Here is a 16,573-nt window from a genome sequence, read left to right as displayed (position 1 = left end):
AAAAGGTACGTTAGGTACCGTGTTTCGGGCTTGGGCATCCACCAAAACGCGCCATCTATGGCGGGGTTGGGCCGTTATCGAGCAAGGTATAGGCCCCTTGGGCGTTGCGATAAGGCCTAAATCATAAACAAAATCGCGGTGCGTACAGTGTGAGAATTCGACGACAGAAACCTCTGCCTCCAATAAAGATGCGCCAACCTGTGACGTAAATTTTGGTTCCTTTCAGCCACCGCTCAAGGAAGCTGTGATAAGGTTGAGAGGTCAAAAGAGGCTCTAGCCTCCAGGGTATCAAGGTAAATAACACCGATAAACACATACGGGCAAGGTATTCGTTGCCCTGACTGTTGCCTAACATCTTGCTTTTCGCTGAAAAGCCAGACACCCTGATGTCAACTCCAACGGTGTTTATTGGAAATTCAGTCGTATTCAGGACTAAGTTTTCAGTTAAGTAAAGCCTCGTTGAATGAGTCACAAATGGTTTGTACACAAAGTTAGAGTGATCTACAGGCGTGTTCAACTTCACATCACGAAGACGATAAGACACAGCCCATCAAGCTGAGATCATCAGCGGACAATTATTTGACCCGGACGAGTTCTAGCTCTTTATCCCCACTGCCGACAGGTACAATGTTTAACAGATGCAGAGTTTCAAGCTTCGCTCAAATTCAATCTCACAATAATTCAATTAACTGAATCGACATAACTTAGAAACGCGCATAATATGATCAAAAACGAACCGCGTGAATCCGTAACAAGAGCAAGCAACTCCGTTTCAAACAAATATCTTCACTCCAGCACCTAGGAAAACGAACGAAGTAGATAGAGCCGACTGCGAATCAGAAAACGGCCGAAAACGACAACCTCGGCTTATCTCCCGTGAGCTGGGGCCACTACATAGCTTCGAAGCTCCCGGTCCAGTATCTGAGATTCTAAGAAGCTCAAGGCGACGGGCCAATGCATCCACGGTGGATGTATCATCCAGGGTAGAAGAAACAGGCGCAGCCTGCTCCGGGGAGTGAGGCTTAGACCTTCTTCGTGACTTGGGCACAAGGAACCGCCGCTGCGGTGTTGTTGTGCTGGGCTTGGATTCCATCTGGAGTTGCTCACTGCTGGTGGGTTGTGTCACTGGCGTCTCTATGGTTCCTGTCTTTAGCACGGCCGTCGTAGCGTCGGAAGAGCATTGTTGCTGGTGCTGGTCCAAGGATGAATCTGCTGGTGTTGAGCTGTCAGGAGTCGTGTATGGTGTTTGAAACGTTGGTGGGCGTGGCTTTGCTCTCTGATCTGTACAATATCAGCGCTAAGGATAGAATTGATTCAACAACTATACAACTCACTCTTGCTCCATTAACCCAGTTGGAAGGTCCATGTCCCTTGCAACCTTAATCTTCTTCCCCACGAGGATGACATCGACCAGATGAGGCGGAGCGTACAGGACGATCCTCAAGATGCTCTCAGCTCGTCCACTGAGCTTCTTGTTCAGCTTCATGGTCGTCGGGTTTACCATGAGCCAATGCAATAGACGTCTTGGGAGCCCACCACCATATGCTCGACGTTGCTCCTCTTTATCAGCCGAGATGTGAACAATGAGCTTATCCAACGTCATTCCAGAGTCAGTAGTGCTGACTGATACAGGGAGCCTCGTGCTTGGAGCCACGAAGCCCTGTTCATTGTTAAAGCAAGGGCCCATGGAGTAACTTCCGGGTACCGTCGTGGACAGTCCGGCCATGAGCTCTGCCCCTTCGACAGCGAACATTTCGCCCTCCTTCAAAGTAATGAGCAGCTTTCGCCTTGCCAAGGTGTCTCCGGCACGGGGACTCTTGTATTGGGCGGCAATACTTGTGGGGGGGTTAGATATTGGATGTTAACGGAGAAGGAAATACTAACCTGACAATAGCCTCTGCTTTCTCGGCGATATCCCAATGCAACTTCGTTTGCTTTGCCCCAGTGGGCCAGACAAGCCTTTCGATAACATTGTTGGATATATATTTGTAGGTAATTTGCAGCCATTCAAACTCTGTCTTGAATCGTTTCATGCGATCAAGAACAAGCATGGGAACTTGATCCCGAAACATGGTCCCAAGCAGCAGGTCATCAGCAATAAAGAAAACATCGTCCGCGGGCATCAACTCAACGCTGCTTGCTGTAGTGTATACTGGAAAGTAAGGTAAGGTCAAAGACTTGTGGGGATCTTCTTGTAGGTTGGCCATGATCGTCCCGTCAACATCGATCAGATCCGCACGTTGGTCGCGTAACACTTTAGGGTCGGGAGGAATCGGGCTGACTTCGAGGACCTTTCTCGGGAACCTTTCCACAGCGACGATATCGAAGAAGAAGTTGTACAGTTTGTCATATTGTCCACTCAAATCAACCTTTCCAGTATGGTTGCTGTGAGGTTTCCAAATACAGTCCACGCGCCGAAGCCATTTGACGCCTGTATTGTGCTTAACAGCAATCCAAGACTTGAAGTAGAAAACAGCCCTGTCCACCATCAGTACATGCTTCCAAAGATATCCACGTACGTACCTCACGTAGTCTCGTTCTTCCTCTCTAATCACGTTCAGTTTGTCGATTCTGCGCTGTTCTTTGTCTTGTTATTCCCCAGGCGGCATGTAATCGCGGAGGAGGGGACGAGTCATGTTTTGAATAGCATAATATAACAATGACACATCATCAAGAGATGCAGAAGCCCCACGAGCTCGCTGATACTCCATTTCACCAATGGCAGTAAGTCATGTAGATTCAGGCTGCCATATCAACAGCACCCGCTTATAAAACTCCTTGATGTCTTTGTCGGTCTCCCTTGGCAAGTTCCATTGGTGTGGCAATATAGACAGAGACTTTTTTGACCGTACCCAAGCCGGACCATTGATGCAACATTGGCTCGGCGAGGTCCAACCGTGGTGCCAGAGAAGTGAGTGTTTCTCAAATTGGTCCCTTTGGCATAATTAGTTGACAGCGAAGCAATGAATAGAAGAGTATTTCTCACCTGATGAATCTCGAATCGGAATCGATCTCGGGGTCGGAGATGACTACATTTCTCATATAAACAAGACTCAGTGAATGGTAGAGGGTCGGTAGAGTGTCCGAGAGGTCCAAAGCTTGAGGTGACACTTGTTTGTGTTTTTTCAGAAGAGCAATCACGGATTCGGCTGCAAAGCGCAGGTCAGACGTGACGTTGATTCCCTCGAGCAAGGACATTTTTTTGGTCAAGAGCTTGCGTGGTCTGAAGCAAAAGAGTTGTTCACTTGTGTAAGTTTGGAGGTGAAAGGGGGACACGCGACGTGGACGCGTCCAGCCACTTAATGAAAGTTGGCACGGTTCTTATCTAAAGTCTAATCCAGTGAGGTCGGGTCAACAGGGGACGCTGTAAACAGGTTACAAAACAATGGAAAGTTTCAGAATGATTGGCCAAAAGGCTCAGATGGTTTCACATTGATAACATGAAATTGGCCTACGTGGTGAGTTCTTTGGTGCGGCTGGCGCGAATGATAGAGGTACTTGGTCTATACTTGGGCAGTTGTATGACAGAACCCCCGCACCACCAAAGTTGACAATGGTTGGTGGTACCCCAATGTTCAATATAACGAACAGCTCGACACGTACAGTGTCAAAATTCACTTGGCAGTCTGCACTAACTGTGGTCCCGATCCGTGACAGCATTAATTCTATCAGTCTCACGTATCAACGACTTCCCCAAGGAGGAAGCTCAAAGTCTCCGAAGCCCTCGATCATACATATACTTGCAGCAGGACGAAATATTGGAGGCTGGAAATCGACAATTGACCTGCGCAAACTGGCTCATGAGACTTCATACAACTTGGGTATGAACCAAGCAGTGTTCTTCAAAATATTAATTCTCTGCTAGCTCATTCCTTTCGAAGCTTCTTCGAAACTGCCAATGGGGGAGGAGATCCTGAAGATGCCGAATCACTGGTAGCAGGTCGTCGTTTTTGCCTCTGTTGCTCTGACGCGATTCCAGTAACTGGAACAATGCCTAGGAACGCGTCCAGGGTTCCAGCCTGCTTGACAATGGGTGTTCGAGAAGCGGGAGAATCAGTCAGGGGAATATTGACTTCTGGTGCTGGTACTGGTTCTGGTGTTGTTGACGTTGGTGTACGCGTCGTTTGGAGTGGCGCCTCAGCCTCCTGGGCTTCCGCCTGATCCAAGCATTCTTCTTTTATTTCTGGACTATTGCTTGCTTGTTAGTTGCCCTTCAAAAACGTTGTGGGAATCGCTCACTTTCTGCCTTCTCGATATGCAAGAGGCTGTTCAATGCTTTCGGCCTCAAGTATGTCATTCGCCAACTCGGGAGGTGCACTCAACACACTCTTTACAAGGCTCACACCGAGATCGGGTACATCGACGAAGCCCGAGCTGTGAGCCTCCCGTCCTTTCATGAGCCAGTCCATCAATAGGCGAGGCAATGCAACGGCCATTGCCAACTGTCGTTGCTTCTTGTCGGCTGGAACATAAGCCACAAGGGCCCTTTCCTGCCAGCCACCCGAATCTATCAACTTCAGCTGAGGGTAGGTGTCTTTGATGTAGATATTTGTATTATTCGATTTGTGGTGGCCATCTCCTAGCCTTGTCTCAGAGAACATATCTTCCACTTCCATCATCTTGGCTGCTCGTAAAGACCGGAGAATTAGGTTTCTTTCACTGATTGATCTCGTTTGACGGCTCCGGAAATAAGCTGCGATGCTGGCGCCGCTGTTAGTCTTCGTGTAACGGAATGGGTCAGTTGACTCAAGGACCTACCGTAGGAGAGCCTCGGCTTTCTGGCCTATGTCCCACTCAATCTCATGTGGTATTGTTCTGTAAGGCCATTCAACCCTGTGCTCGACATTGAGAGTCAAGTATTTCTTCCCCATACCAAGCCACTTGAACAGAAACTCGAGCCGCATCACTTGGCTGTTTGTAAAAGCAAGCATATTGACTTTGTCCCTGAATAATTCGAAAAGACGCATGTCGTCAACAATGAAGAAATCCGTAGCACAGCAGACGCGCTTTAGCTCGCCGGACGGTGTCAGAATGGGGAAAATGGGCTCAGAAATTAACTCGCTGGGATCTATGAGTTCAACCAAGTTCTGGATCAAAATGTTGAGATGAGACAAAGGGGTGAAAGTCTCGTCGGCAGGCGCATCGGCTGCGACCTCGAGTATCTGCTTTTGGAGAGCCTCCATCGTCAACTCAGGTATCTCGAGGCGATCTACGAAGAAAGACTTGAGACTAGGATACTGCTGGCTGATGTCGTGTTTCCTGGGCAGCTTTACGCCATGCGACCATACAAGTTGGCTAGGAGTGCCCCAATGGAAAGTCTCCCAACTTCGGTCAGGGATGATGTATGGAAAAAAGGGTTCCTTTTTAAATTCCTCTCTGTTATTTTCTATCAGCAGACCCTTCAAGTTCATATTGTTTTCTCTTGGTAAAATACATACATCATGCGATCTCTTTCTTGGCCACGTACATCAAGATCCTCAAGATCCTGATACAGCTTGGTTACATCGCCTGGAGAAACTGTCCATTTAAATGCCTTGATTCTATGGCGTCTGAGTTCATCAAGGATGTCATAATACCTGTAAGCGTCTTCTAGAAGAAGCACTTCTTTGTAGAATCGTTCAATCTGGTCGGACTCGAATCGTGTTGCGTTCCACTCAGCTGGTAGTGGCATTGAAGGCTTCTTCGGATGTGTACCTTCAGGACCATAGCGAACTGCATGATTAGGGTTATTCCAACCTTGTTGCTGTAAGAGGAGCGAGTTTCTCGCGAAAGTCGACCTAGATTTGCCTGTTAGATCAACTCCGCAAGCAGGCACACAGTCAAGATCAACTATACCTGATGTATTTTGCGACCTTGTTCTCGCCATCCCTACCGACCTTGGCCTCCAGACAAAAGTCATATAGGAGTATGTACAATTCCTTGACTCGCCGTGGGGATCTGACGTCGTCGGTCGAATTGAACTTGATATCCAACAGAGTACTGGCCCAGAAGTAGACATCAGGTTTGGTTTGACATCGGAGTCGCGGAAGAAACTCCCAAACTCCGAGTGTACCATCTTCTGGGAGAGGGGGTTCAAGATGAACGAAGGAGGCTTTTTCCCCCGGGAGCAAGTAACGAGCCCGCAGGTGCCGGAGTTCCGGAAGTGGAATCCACGTCCTATGTATCGGGCGCAGCTCTCCATTCTCGAGAAGGACCCTGATACGACTAACAAGCCCCAAGTTCTCCGGACTCTCTACCAATCTCTGTCCATGTTCTGGCCAGATGCGACGAAGGTAGGACAAAAATGCCTCCGGATTACTTCTGCCGTATGCCAGGACCCTAGGTGAGACCCTCGAGGGCACGTGTACGGAACGCGGTTGATTGGAATTTGCGAAATCAGACATGTCGAACACCACAAATAGATTACCGGCTTGGAAGACGTGTGTTGATCAGTTGAGTTATATAAGAAGCTTGGATGGAATGCGCCACGCGGAGACGCGGGGTTGGGTGAGGTAGTTGATCGTGAACGCCCCCAACTGCAAGGGAGGACTATAATAGTGCACAGTGATCGGCCGGTGATCAGCCGTCAACCATATGAAGTCTCAGGTATCCAACTTCTACATTGTACCAGTATGGCAACACATTAGCAGAGGTCATGTCACGTCGCATAAATTTAAATTTCTCAGATATAATGCAAAATAACAGCAGTCCCTTGGTTAGGCAACTTCAATTACTAGGTCCGCGTAGATCAGGCTAAACAACAACAAACGGTTTGCAAAACATCTAGATAGAAACATGCTAGAGACAATATCGTTAATTGATTGGCATTATTCAACATTCAAAGCCTAGTGCGCTTTTGCATGAATTGTGGTGTATTGTTTGTCTCAGACTCGAAAGATGTTGCTGCGAGTGTTTCATGATCGCAACGCCAAAGAAATGGAAAAAACAAAATCCGTCATGGTCAATCATATTCTCAGCCCAGCTGCAGAACCCAACCTTAGTCAAACTTGCTCTCCTGGAATGTGCTTCGCATCGGCATTTCAGAGTCATAGCTACCAGCCTCCTTCTTCATGTGCCGGTCAAAGCTCTGCGTCGACATCTGAACCTTCTCAAACCAAGTCCTGTCTAAAACCGGCGCCGCAGGAGGGCTCTGACCGCGAGATCGGGCTGCCTCGGCTTGGTTGGCATAGTTATGGATGGCAAGGCTGGAGGCAATTTGGAATGCACTTCGGATCTGTCGACCGTTCCAGCATCCAGTTGATCGGGCAAGCTCTTCATAGTGCTTGGCGGCAAAGTCGATAATCTCGCTCTCTTTGATGACGAGGGCGGGTTCACCAGTCATGCGGTGGCGCTCGGCCTCGATCTGCTTGAGCTTGCCGATGTTGAGGCGGAAGATGTCGCGTGTCTGAGTCTTGTCCAGAGGAGGGTAGTACAGGGAGAGGTGGATACGAGACTTGAAGGCCTCGTCGATTGTGCCGACTCGGTTGGTAGTCAGGAAGAGAAGACCGTTGTAGTACTCCAGAACTCGGAGGAAGACGGAGACAAGAGCGTTGCGCTTCATGTCCTGCTTGGATCGCTGAGAGAGGAACACGTCCGCCTCGTCAAGCAGAAGAACACAGTCCCAGAGATGAGCGAGGCGGAAGACGTTCTTTAGCGAAGACTCAACCTCATGGGGTGTGAGACCGAGATCGCCACAAGTGATGACAAACAGCGGCTTGCGGTTCTCCATAGCGACAGCCTCTGCAGTAGCAGTCTTTCCGACACCAGGCACACCATGCAGAAGCACAACAAGACCACGGCCCTTGCCCTGGATCAGATCCTGGCTGGGTCCCTCGGTCGCGGCATCAGCGTACTTGCGCTCAAGGACCTTTCGCTGGAAGTGCGACATGACAAGTCCGCGCACGACATCCTTGTAGTCGCTCTGGATGCGGAGGTTCTCAAAGACACCAGGCTCGCGTCGCACGGGCTTGAGAACGTTGAGATCAATTGGCAAGAAGCGACGCTCACGAAGAGCATAGGCAAACATGCGCTTGGGAAGAAGAACAAGATCCTCGTCGCGAAGCTCAAGAGCCTTGGGGTTGGTCTCAAATGTTCGGCTGCCCTTGACACGGACGCGGAGGAAAGCGTCAACCGCAAGGTTATCTCTTCGCTGACGGGCCTCGACACCATCGGCGTGCTGGATGATCTCGTTCTGGGAGTATGCCAGGTTCTGGCGGGTGCCGTTGAACCAATGCTGGATCGGCATCTCGTCGTCCTTGATCTCGCATCGCGAAGACTTGTTGATTGTAAGCTGATGGAATCGCGGGCGCCAGTCAGGCATCTTCTGGTAAGCCTCTGTAAGATCGACGATGACATCACTCTCGACGAACTCAGGATGTCGCATCTTCTCGTAGTCCTCGTTGTCGAGGATCTCCTCTTCAGGCTCGGTGCGATGAGATGGGGGGTTTCTGGTCAAAGTCCAGGCGCTGTACTGCTGATGGCGATCATCTAAGTAATTGATGAACTTGCGGCCCTGGTCTTGCATCGAGCTGAGAAGCTGCTTGTAGTCGTGGCGGTATCGGATGGGGAAGGCCTCGAGGGAGTCAATTGATCGCTCTCCAATGAACGACTCAATCTCGAACTTGCGTCGGACAGCGCCAAAGGTGTTGCCATCATGATCGATGTAGTAAGCGGAGATCTTGAACTTGGAGTTCTCGTCGATCTGCTGCTCATCTGCGAAGAAGTCCCAGCCAGAGGTGGGATAGGATGTCTCGGGCTCGGGGCTTCGGACCTTGTAGACACGCCAGATCTCGTGGTAACGGCCGCCAGTCTCGCCAGATGCAGGCATATAGATGAGGTCCCCGACGCGGAAGAGGGACCAGAGATCGTCGAACTTGACACGGTCGGCGGTAGAGCCCTCGAAACGGTTGTAAAGAGGAAGCACTTCCTTGTCGACAAAGTCAACGTAGCATCGCATGTCACGCAGCGCCTCGGGGCTGTCCATCAAATTGTCGTAGTCTTCATCGGCGTCGGAGTCAACCGACTCAATGCTTGAAGCCTCAGATGTTTGAGAAGCGACATCATCACCATCCTCAGCAGCCTCCTCCTCATCAACAACCTCTGCCTCAGTCTCTTCAGCGACATCGACAACCTCGGAGCTTTCGCTGCCAATGTCCTCGAAGTCAGCCCACTTGTCTTCAAGAGTCGCAAGGATCTCTCGCATCTTGGGTTGGAAGTGGACTAGAGTCTTGAAGGGTCGCATGAATGTTCGGGGAGACGATCGCTTCTCGGTGTCGTTCATAAGAGCTGTCAAATGGCCCAAGATGGGCTGGGACTGGATACGAATGCGCTGAATCTCAGAGTCGGAAGATGGCTGGCTATCCTTCTCGCGACGAGCCTTCTCATAGGCGTCGGTCTTGCGATGAGGTGTCTCAATAACACCACCGCCAGGGTAGTACATGTACTTCTGACGGAGACGAGCCATCTCCTCACGACGACGAAGACCATGCTCACGACGGATCTGAGCCTGGGTACCAGTACCCGACATCAGAACGTCAATGGCATAATCAGGCTCATCGATGTCTTGGAATCTGTTCTTGAAGTTCTCGAAGTTGACCTTTCGGACTTCGGGAATCTTGGGGCGCCATTTGGCAGCAGTGCGGCGTCGGTCAGCGAGGATACGCTCGCGTCGCTCTGCCTCTTGCTTAAGAGCCATGTATTCGAGATCATTCTCTTTGTGATTGCGTGTGTTGCGCGTGTTGTTTGTGGTGTTGCGACGGCCGCCACGCTTGGCCCTTGTTTGTGCAGTACGCGCCATTGTGAATGAAGGAGAGATGATTGGAGTTGGTGTGAATGGATATGATGGCGTTGAGGTCCGGAAATGATGTTGTCTTATAGCAAAATGCACATTGTAAAGGCTTCTGGCCTAATCAGGCGGCTCACACATGCCTGCATGCATTATCATCGTGAATTCAGTACGAAGATTGATTGCCAAGATGCCTTGCCGGGCTGAGTCACTTCCCGTGTCGTGTTGCACAGAAACCCCCTGTACTCCCATAGGACTACAGGCAGCAATGCCGCTGAGAGTTGTGGCGAAGCGCCCAAGCGTGGCATGGGTGTCAGAAAAGAATTGGCTCGTCTTCGCCTAAATTCGCCGCTTTCAGTTCCAAGCTTTCTGTCATCCCTCGTCTCCGCTAAGAGGGCCTCCCGCCAGCTCAGTCTCACCTCAGCGACCCCCGCTAACGAGCCAATGGTTCCTTAGATGGCGTTTGAGGATTCACAGCTAGCAGATCCCTCAAGGCAGCAACCGGGGTGGCTTGGAATGCGGTGTATCGTGAATACGATGGAGAAGCCTATCAGGCCGCCATATAATTGAACCTTCAATGGCTTATCGAATGTGATAATCATGCAGTCATTGCAGGCCGGTTTCACCAGTCCCGAATGAGTAATTTTGTTGTGACTGGAGGTGAAGTCCTACTTGATCGAACGGCACTTCGGGTACCAGCCTGCTACCCCCCTCGATCTTTTTCATGTGAGATCTCGGCAATTACCAATGTTCAGCTTGAGGATAGAGGTAACAGTATATCCTCCATCTTGAAGAGTGATCGGCGCAGTATTGCAAGAAACCCTCGCCGGAGTGAGGTCCCAGTTCTAACGAACCTAGGGCTGGCTGAGACTCTTAGACATGCACAAAATATCTTGGGACTCGTGGAATAACAAAAAGGAAGCTATTCGAAGTTTGTATCTAATGTATCCTATCCTGCGATCCAAGACCTTCTCCTAATTCGTGGTCGGAAAGTTACTCAAGCGACCACCATCGACGACTATAACTGTGCCATTACAATATCCACCCGCTCGAGATGCAAGATAGAGGAAGGTTCCCGACATATCCTTCTCATCTCCCATTCTTCGTAGTGGTGCCATTGATGTTGGTACGGCACCAGGCTGTCCTGACTCATCGGTATACATCTTGACGATCGGCTCTGACATTTCGCTGGGGAATACTATAAAACGTAAGAATGCCACTTTTTGGGTGATCAATGAATTAACTCACATCCAGGAGCGATGCAATTGGCTCTGATGTTCCACTGAGGAAGGGCAACGGCAAGCTGCTTGGCTGCTAGAACAGCTCCAGCCTTGGACTGTCCGTACGCCCAACCGCCGGGGGCTTTCTTGTTGAATGCTGCGATGGAGCTAGTAACGATGACTTGTGAAGTCTGCTCGACATTGCCCTTCTCGTTGCCCTTCTTCAGAAGCAGGAGAAAGGCCATGCTGGTGAACCAAACCGACGCGGTGTTGATGGCGAACGTGTTGACATAGTCACCGAAATCAGTGTCAAAGTTGGACTTGGCCCATTCTTCCAAGGTTGTTTCGGGAGTAATTGGCTTGACTTGGGGTCCTCCGATACCAGAGTTGCACACCAACAGGTTGACGTACCCGGTGTCCTTCTCAATCTGAGAGACCATGTTCTGCAGATCTGACTTGGAGGTGACGTCGCACTGAACCCCAACGACCTTGTCGCCCAATGAGCTGGCGACTTCGTCCAGTTTTTCCTTCCTTCTGCCAGCGATGTAGACCTTTGCGGCACCGTTTTGGAGCAACGCCTTGACGAACATGAGGCCGATGCCTGTAATACGATCAGTTGTGATCCGTGCTTTGAGGGGCTCACTGACCTGAACCTCCGCCTGTCACGACCGCAACAAGGCCATTGAGGCTGAAGAGTGAGCTAGCACTGAGTTGTTCTGAAGACATGATCGCTATTTGATTCGGGAATGGTTTCTGTAGAGAGCTGAGTCGTTAGTCGGGGATTTCGAAAGTTGAGGCAATTCATTGATCATCGAGGCTTGAGCCCCGCTTACGCAGTCAAGGAGTCATAACGTCGTTATCAATTCAACCCCGCTCTCATGTCAACCAGTACCTACAGTATTCTATTATCTCCACCGCAAGCAATTCTCTGCTTTCATTGAATTTTTCTCTTGATCACAGCCTTTGATTTGAATTTATATGAATACTCCTATGGAGTTGGACCTCCGCGCAGGCTAGAATGCCAGCTATAGCCGCGGCTCGGTTCGGCCGAGAACTCCACTAGATCCCGTCTCTTGCAATTCCGAGACTCGAAATTTCTACCGTCTGGAACGTATACTGGGAAGGGAAGCATACTAACTACTAGCAATTGGGTCAAGAAAGACTAGATAGGGCTCATGCAAACCAATATCAGTGGCAGAAGTTTGGCGCGTTTTGATGCCAGCACCTGATTATGGACTTCGCGGAAGCTGCGGAACGACAAGGCATCCCGTTATCTTAGCTATCAAAAGCTTAAATCAACACGTGTAATTGATAGCTAATCATCTATTTGCTATGTTCTGATATTAGTGGCATGATGGTACCAAAATCATACGGTTGTCAAAAGCGAAAGCGCTAGGCAAGTCAGAAAAGTCTGAATAATGATGAATCGCAGCTGGGCGTACATGATACGACGATATATAAATGCCAAAGGGTGAGCCAACATACATTCTTACCATCAATCAACTCAATCCTGAACACATCTTTCCTTTCAATCACTGCAGAGTTTCCAATAGACTCGAAACAAACATACCTGCCAATGACAGAGTCCGCACACGGACGCCTTCTCACTGATGACCAGAGCTTGCAAAAGCTCGGGTTAGACAGATCCCAACCTGTGAGCTGGGAAGACGGCCTTCGCAGTCCCGGTGTCGAAAGTGGAGAGTGGGAGTGGTGGTACGCCGATGCACATCTTCAAGACGGCTGGTTCCTGCAGGTGGCCTTCTTCTACATAACAGAAGGAGACGGTCCCAAGACTGGACTCATTGACCTGAACATCGCCAAGGATGGCAAGAAACTTTGTGACTTGCATAAGCGTATTGGCAATGTCCCTTCCGAGACCGTTGTGGCAAGAGATCGGTGTGATCTGCAGTATCGCAAGAATTACTTCCGCAGTGTCAATGGCCTCAGCGAGTATCACATCTTTGTCGACCCTGATGAGATGGAAGGATTCGGTTTCGACGTGGTGATCAAGAGAACTACTCCATCATATCGACCGGGCTCAGGTCGATGGGACGTGGAGGGTCGTCACTTCTCATGGTTTGTAGCTGTCCCTGGTGGCCAACTGATCGGAGACGTCACTGTCAACGGCACCAAGACCAGGGTTGAAGGCAATGCCTACCATGACCACAACTGGGGCAACGTCCCGATGGAGACCATCCTGGACAACTGGCTCTGGGGACGCGCTGATGTCGGCGGGCTCTCTGTAGTGTCCGCATCAGTGCGGTTCCGACAAGATTGTGGGGGTAGAGAGGTGCCTCTACTCTTCGTCGTCCGTGGGAACGAGGTCCTGGTGGACGTGAGCGACGATCAACTTGTTTGCTTGGAGGGAGTCAAGATCGCGCAGCCAGACACAGGCAAGCCGACCAGCTCTGATTGTATCTACCTTGTGAAGTCAGCAGGTGGGAATCTTGCGCAGGTTCGCTTTGATGGACAGCAGAAGGTGATTGCGTCTTTTCCTTACCAGACTACGAGTCAGGAGTGGGAGACTCGGTATACAAGATATGCTGGGATGGTGACGATCAATATCACAGATGGAGACAAGCGAGTTTATGTCTCTGATCATGGCAGCTTGGAGGTAATGGATTTCTTTGGACGAAAGAAGGTATAAAGGGGATCATGAACAAACCCTTGCTTCATCCTTGTCCCCAAAACCAGTGCTGATTGGTTTACAGCGTTATAGATCAAGTATGACTCGAAATTAGGAATAACTCATCTCAACTCTTATATTTAACTGTGGGCTTTCATCGCATGAGGTTGAAAGTGAAAGCTTATGACATGACCAACTCTTTTTGACTTTCCATCTCCATGGTACAACTCGTCTGCACGCTGGCCAGACCAGTATATGCATAAGCAGCTCCTACTTACACACTTAAGCTCTTCATGGGCACGGCTGTAATTGAAGCTGACAAAACTGCACGTTCATTCGCCCAAACCAACAGTCATAGCCACGGCTCGGCTCGGCCGAGAACCGGCGGTCAATTCCGATTCCGAGACTTGATGATGTCGTATCTCCAATCTCCTCAAACACCAGAGAAATGGTTCAGCAAAGAGAGCAGGGAACATCAATTATACATAGACATAGTGAGGAGTGTAGCATATAAGGTTGCAGCGAGGCCAGGCCAAGCCACCTAAAGATTGAGGCTGATTGCACAATCACAAATCTGCCTTGGCTGAGGCCTAGGCAGACATCATCACTACCTATAGATAAAATAAATTTGAGGCGGATGGGAGAGCTTCACATTTCTACACATGTAAATAATCATCAGAGAGATATCCGCTCAATAATCTGCCAATACCGTCGCGAACCCCAACGCCTCCTTCACGACCAAGGTCGCCAGTTCGACACAATGTCACAAAATCAGAAAATCGCCGGGCACACAGCACCGGCACCACAGATAAGCGATAAAAATGAACAAACTTCGGAAGCCGACGTGCTGGCCATGATCGAAAGAATCCGTAACAGGCCAGGCGAAGACATAGCTGCCGACTCAGAAAGGCTTGCTGCGGAAGCGAAGCGGTTTTATGAAGAACAAATGCGCATTCGGTCACAGAAGCAAAGAGAGCAAATGATCTATCTTGCGAAACTGGCTCTACCCGTCGCTTTTATTGTTGGGGCGTGGTACTGGCTCTGGTAAATGTCTTCCGGATTGAAGGCTTTGTGGAACCTTCAATTGCATCATCTGCTCAAATCCCATTTTGAAAGAACTGAGGCGGTGGACACAAAAGGATCGTGAGCCTCGGCTGGTAGCGAAAATGGACCATAAGGGAGCCCAAATGCTAGTTGCGTTGATCACGCCATCTCGACCCCGCCCAGGCTCAAATGAGGTCATTTTGTCTTTTATCAACTTATTGCCTCAAAGAAAATCTTTTCAAAGTTCAGGAGCAGACTCAAGACCACCCGTGACTATACCCATCAATACGAAACATCATGAGTGCACAGAACTCAGCAGCGCAAGGGGTCCAGGCCCAGCAGCCAGCAGGCGCTAGAATATCGCCCAAAGTCCTGCTTATCGCTATGGTGAGTACAACTCAGTTATTGTGATTATACCGAATTAATGGCCACAAGTTCTACGAAGAATCAAGGAATTGGCTTTCTCCTGATAGTGCTCTTCAGTTCTCTCGTAAAGTGCGCGTTCCGGGCTTGGCTAGGGGCTACGAAGATATCCATGTCACAGAGAATGGCGAAGTCGCGCTTTTGGTAGTCGGAACTGCCCGTAAGAACCCAACCCCCTTCAAAAGACTTTCTCTGACCCAGAGTAGTTATCAACGCATCTTTATCGATCAGTGCTCTCCTGACATCGCCGCTCTTCGACCTCACAAAGTCATACTTTGTCCTGACTGGTATTGCAGGCGTTAATCCCAAGCGAGCTACTATTGGATCGGTCGCCTTTGCCAAATTCGCCATTCAGGTTGACACGCAGCTTGAGTTTGATGCGAGAGAAGTCCCCGAGGAATGGGGGTCAGGGTTTGTTCCTATGGGAGCAGACAGGCCTGACCAGTTTCCCGGTATCGTGCATGGCTCTGAAGTATTCGAGCTTAATGCAAACTTGAGAGACTATGCTCTTTCCGTAGCCAAGACTGTTGAGCTTACAGACTCACCAAAGGCTGCTGAGCATCGGGCTTTATGGAAGAACTCTCCTGGTGGTGTTTTTGACGCAGCGGCACAGGACCCAACTGTTCTTAAGGGAGATGTTCTGTCTTCCAATACCTTCTGGCATGGTCATAGAATCTCCGAGGCTATGGAGAAAGTTGCAAAGGTCTATACTTCAGGACAAGGAGAGTACACAATGACAGCCCAGGAGGATAATGCCCTCCTGGCTGGTCTCTTGAACGCAGCACTTCAAGAGAAGGTTGACTTTTCCCGAATTCTCCTGATTCGATCTGCTTCAAACTTCGACAGAGGACATGAGGATAAGCCCCATCAACTTCCTTTTGTTATGGACAAAGGTGGTTTGGGGCCATCTACTCGCAACCTCTATCTTACCGCTCTGAAGGTAATCGAGGGGATCTTGGAGGAGTGGTCCACCAGATTCGAGACTGGGATCCCTGCTCAGAATTATATCGGTGATATTTTTGGCTCACTTGGTGGCACACCTGGTTTTGGTGACAAGCAAAATGTTGAGCAAATAAGATCCCACTAAATATGGCCCTGGGCTTGCTTGCGATCTTCCACAATCCTTATCGTAACTACATAGACTTGATACAACCGCTTAGCGCTGGAGGCCGAATAGACATATGAATGGGGATATGAATGACAATCTCGCCAAACATTTATCATACTTGTTTGAGCGATCTGCAATTATTTATGTCTAGCTAATTCAATCAAGGATTTTGCGTCTCTCGAAGCAATCCAGATTTCAGTTCAGCTACAAGCCTATGTGAGATGGTTTAGGGCAACGTCCCAGGGGCCTTCATGGCAGGGGCAGACTTAGGGTTCGAATAGAAACAGGTGCAGGGTCTATTGAGAAACCAGTTATACATCTTTTGGCTCGAGTGCCTTAACCCACTCGTCTACTTTACTTGTTGATGAGTCCTTGGAACCAAATGATAA

The 16,573-nt window shown here is 49.6% G+C and overlaps 6 protein-coding genes across 6 annotated transcripts; 2 read left to right on the top strand and 4 right to left on the bottom strand.

The window, feature by feature from the left end:
• Positions 1 to 772: 772 nt before the first annotated feature.
• Positions 773 to 3,198, bottom strand: FMAN_13642 (uncharacterized protein; the record flags this gene model as incomplete). Its single annotated transcript, XM_041833134.1, has 4 exons — positions 773 to 1,223; positions 1,335 to 1,835; positions 1,885 to 2,478; positions 2,987 to 3,198. The coding sequence occupies 4 exons, from the start codon at positions 3,196 to 3,198 to the stop codon at positions 773 to 775; spliced, it is 1,758 nt and encodes a 585-aa protein (XP_041683528.1).
• A 668-nt stretch (positions 3,199 to 3,866) lies between these two features.
• On the bottom strand, positions 3,867 to 6,383 carry FMAN_13641 (uncharacterized protein; the record flags this gene model as incomplete). Its single annotated transcript, XM_041833133.1, has 5 exons — positions 3,867 to 4,188; positions 4,240 to 4,701; positions 4,759 to 5,376; positions 5,439 to 5,777; positions 5,836 to 6,383. The coding sequence occupies 5 exons, from the start codon at positions 6,381 to 6,383 to the stop codon at positions 3,867 to 3,869; spliced, it is 2,289 nt and encodes a 762-aa protein (XP_041683527.1).
• A 593-nt stretch (positions 6,384 to 6,976) lies between these two features.
• On the bottom strand, positions 6,977 to 9,775 carry FMAN_13640 (uncharacterized protein; the record flags this gene model as incomplete). Its single annotated transcript, XM_041833132.1, has 1 exon — positions 6,977 to 9,775. One exon carries the CDS (start codon positions 9,773 to 9,775, stop codon positions 6,977 to 6,979), a length of 2,799 nt encoding a protein of 932 aa, XP_041683526.1.
• A 962-nt stretch (positions 9,776 to 10,737) lies between these two features.
• On the bottom strand, positions 10,738 to 11,709 carry FMAN_13639 (uncharacterized protein; the record flags this gene model as incomplete). Its single annotated transcript, XM_041833131.1, has 3 exons — positions 10,738 to 10,961; positions 11,012 to 11,584; positions 11,631 to 11,709. The coding sequence occupies 3 exons, from the start codon at positions 11,707 to 11,709 to the stop codon at positions 10,738 to 10,740; spliced, it is 876 nt and encodes a 291-aa protein (XP_041683525.1).
• Positions 11,710 to 12,559: 850 nt separating this feature from the next.
• On the top strand, positions 12,560 to 13,630 carry FMAN_13638 (uncharacterized protein; the record flags this gene model as incomplete). Its single annotated transcript, XM_041833129.1, has 1 exon — positions 12,560 to 13,630. One exon carries the CDS (start codon positions 12,560 to 12,562, stop codon positions 13,628 to 13,630), a length of 1,071 nt encoding a protein of 356 aa, XP_041683524.1.
• Positions 13,631 to 14,950: 1,320 nt separating this feature from the next.
• Positions 14,951 to 16,163, top strand: FMAN_13637 (putative purine nucleoside permease; the record flags this gene model as incomplete). The annotated part of the gene is made up of 3 exons (XM_041833128.1): positions 14,951 to 15,040; positions 15,089 to 15,236; positions 15,283 to 16,163. The coding sequence occupies 3 exons, from the start codon at positions 14,951 to 14,953 to the stop codon at positions 16,161 to 16,163; spliced, it is 1,119 nt and encodes a 372-aa protein (XP_041683523.1).
• Positions 16,164 to 16,573: the final 410 nt, after the last annotated feature.

Source organism: Fusarium mangiferae (assembly GCF_900044065.1).
Source record: "Fusarium mangiferae strain MRC7560 genome assembly, contig: FMAN_scaffold007, whole genome shotgun sequence".
Classification (NCBI taxonomy): Eukaryota; Fungi; Ascomycota; class Sordariomycetes; order Hypocreales; family Nectriaceae; genus Fusarium; species Fusarium mangiferae.
This window is presented reverse-complemented; position numbering and strand designations above follow the sequence as displayed.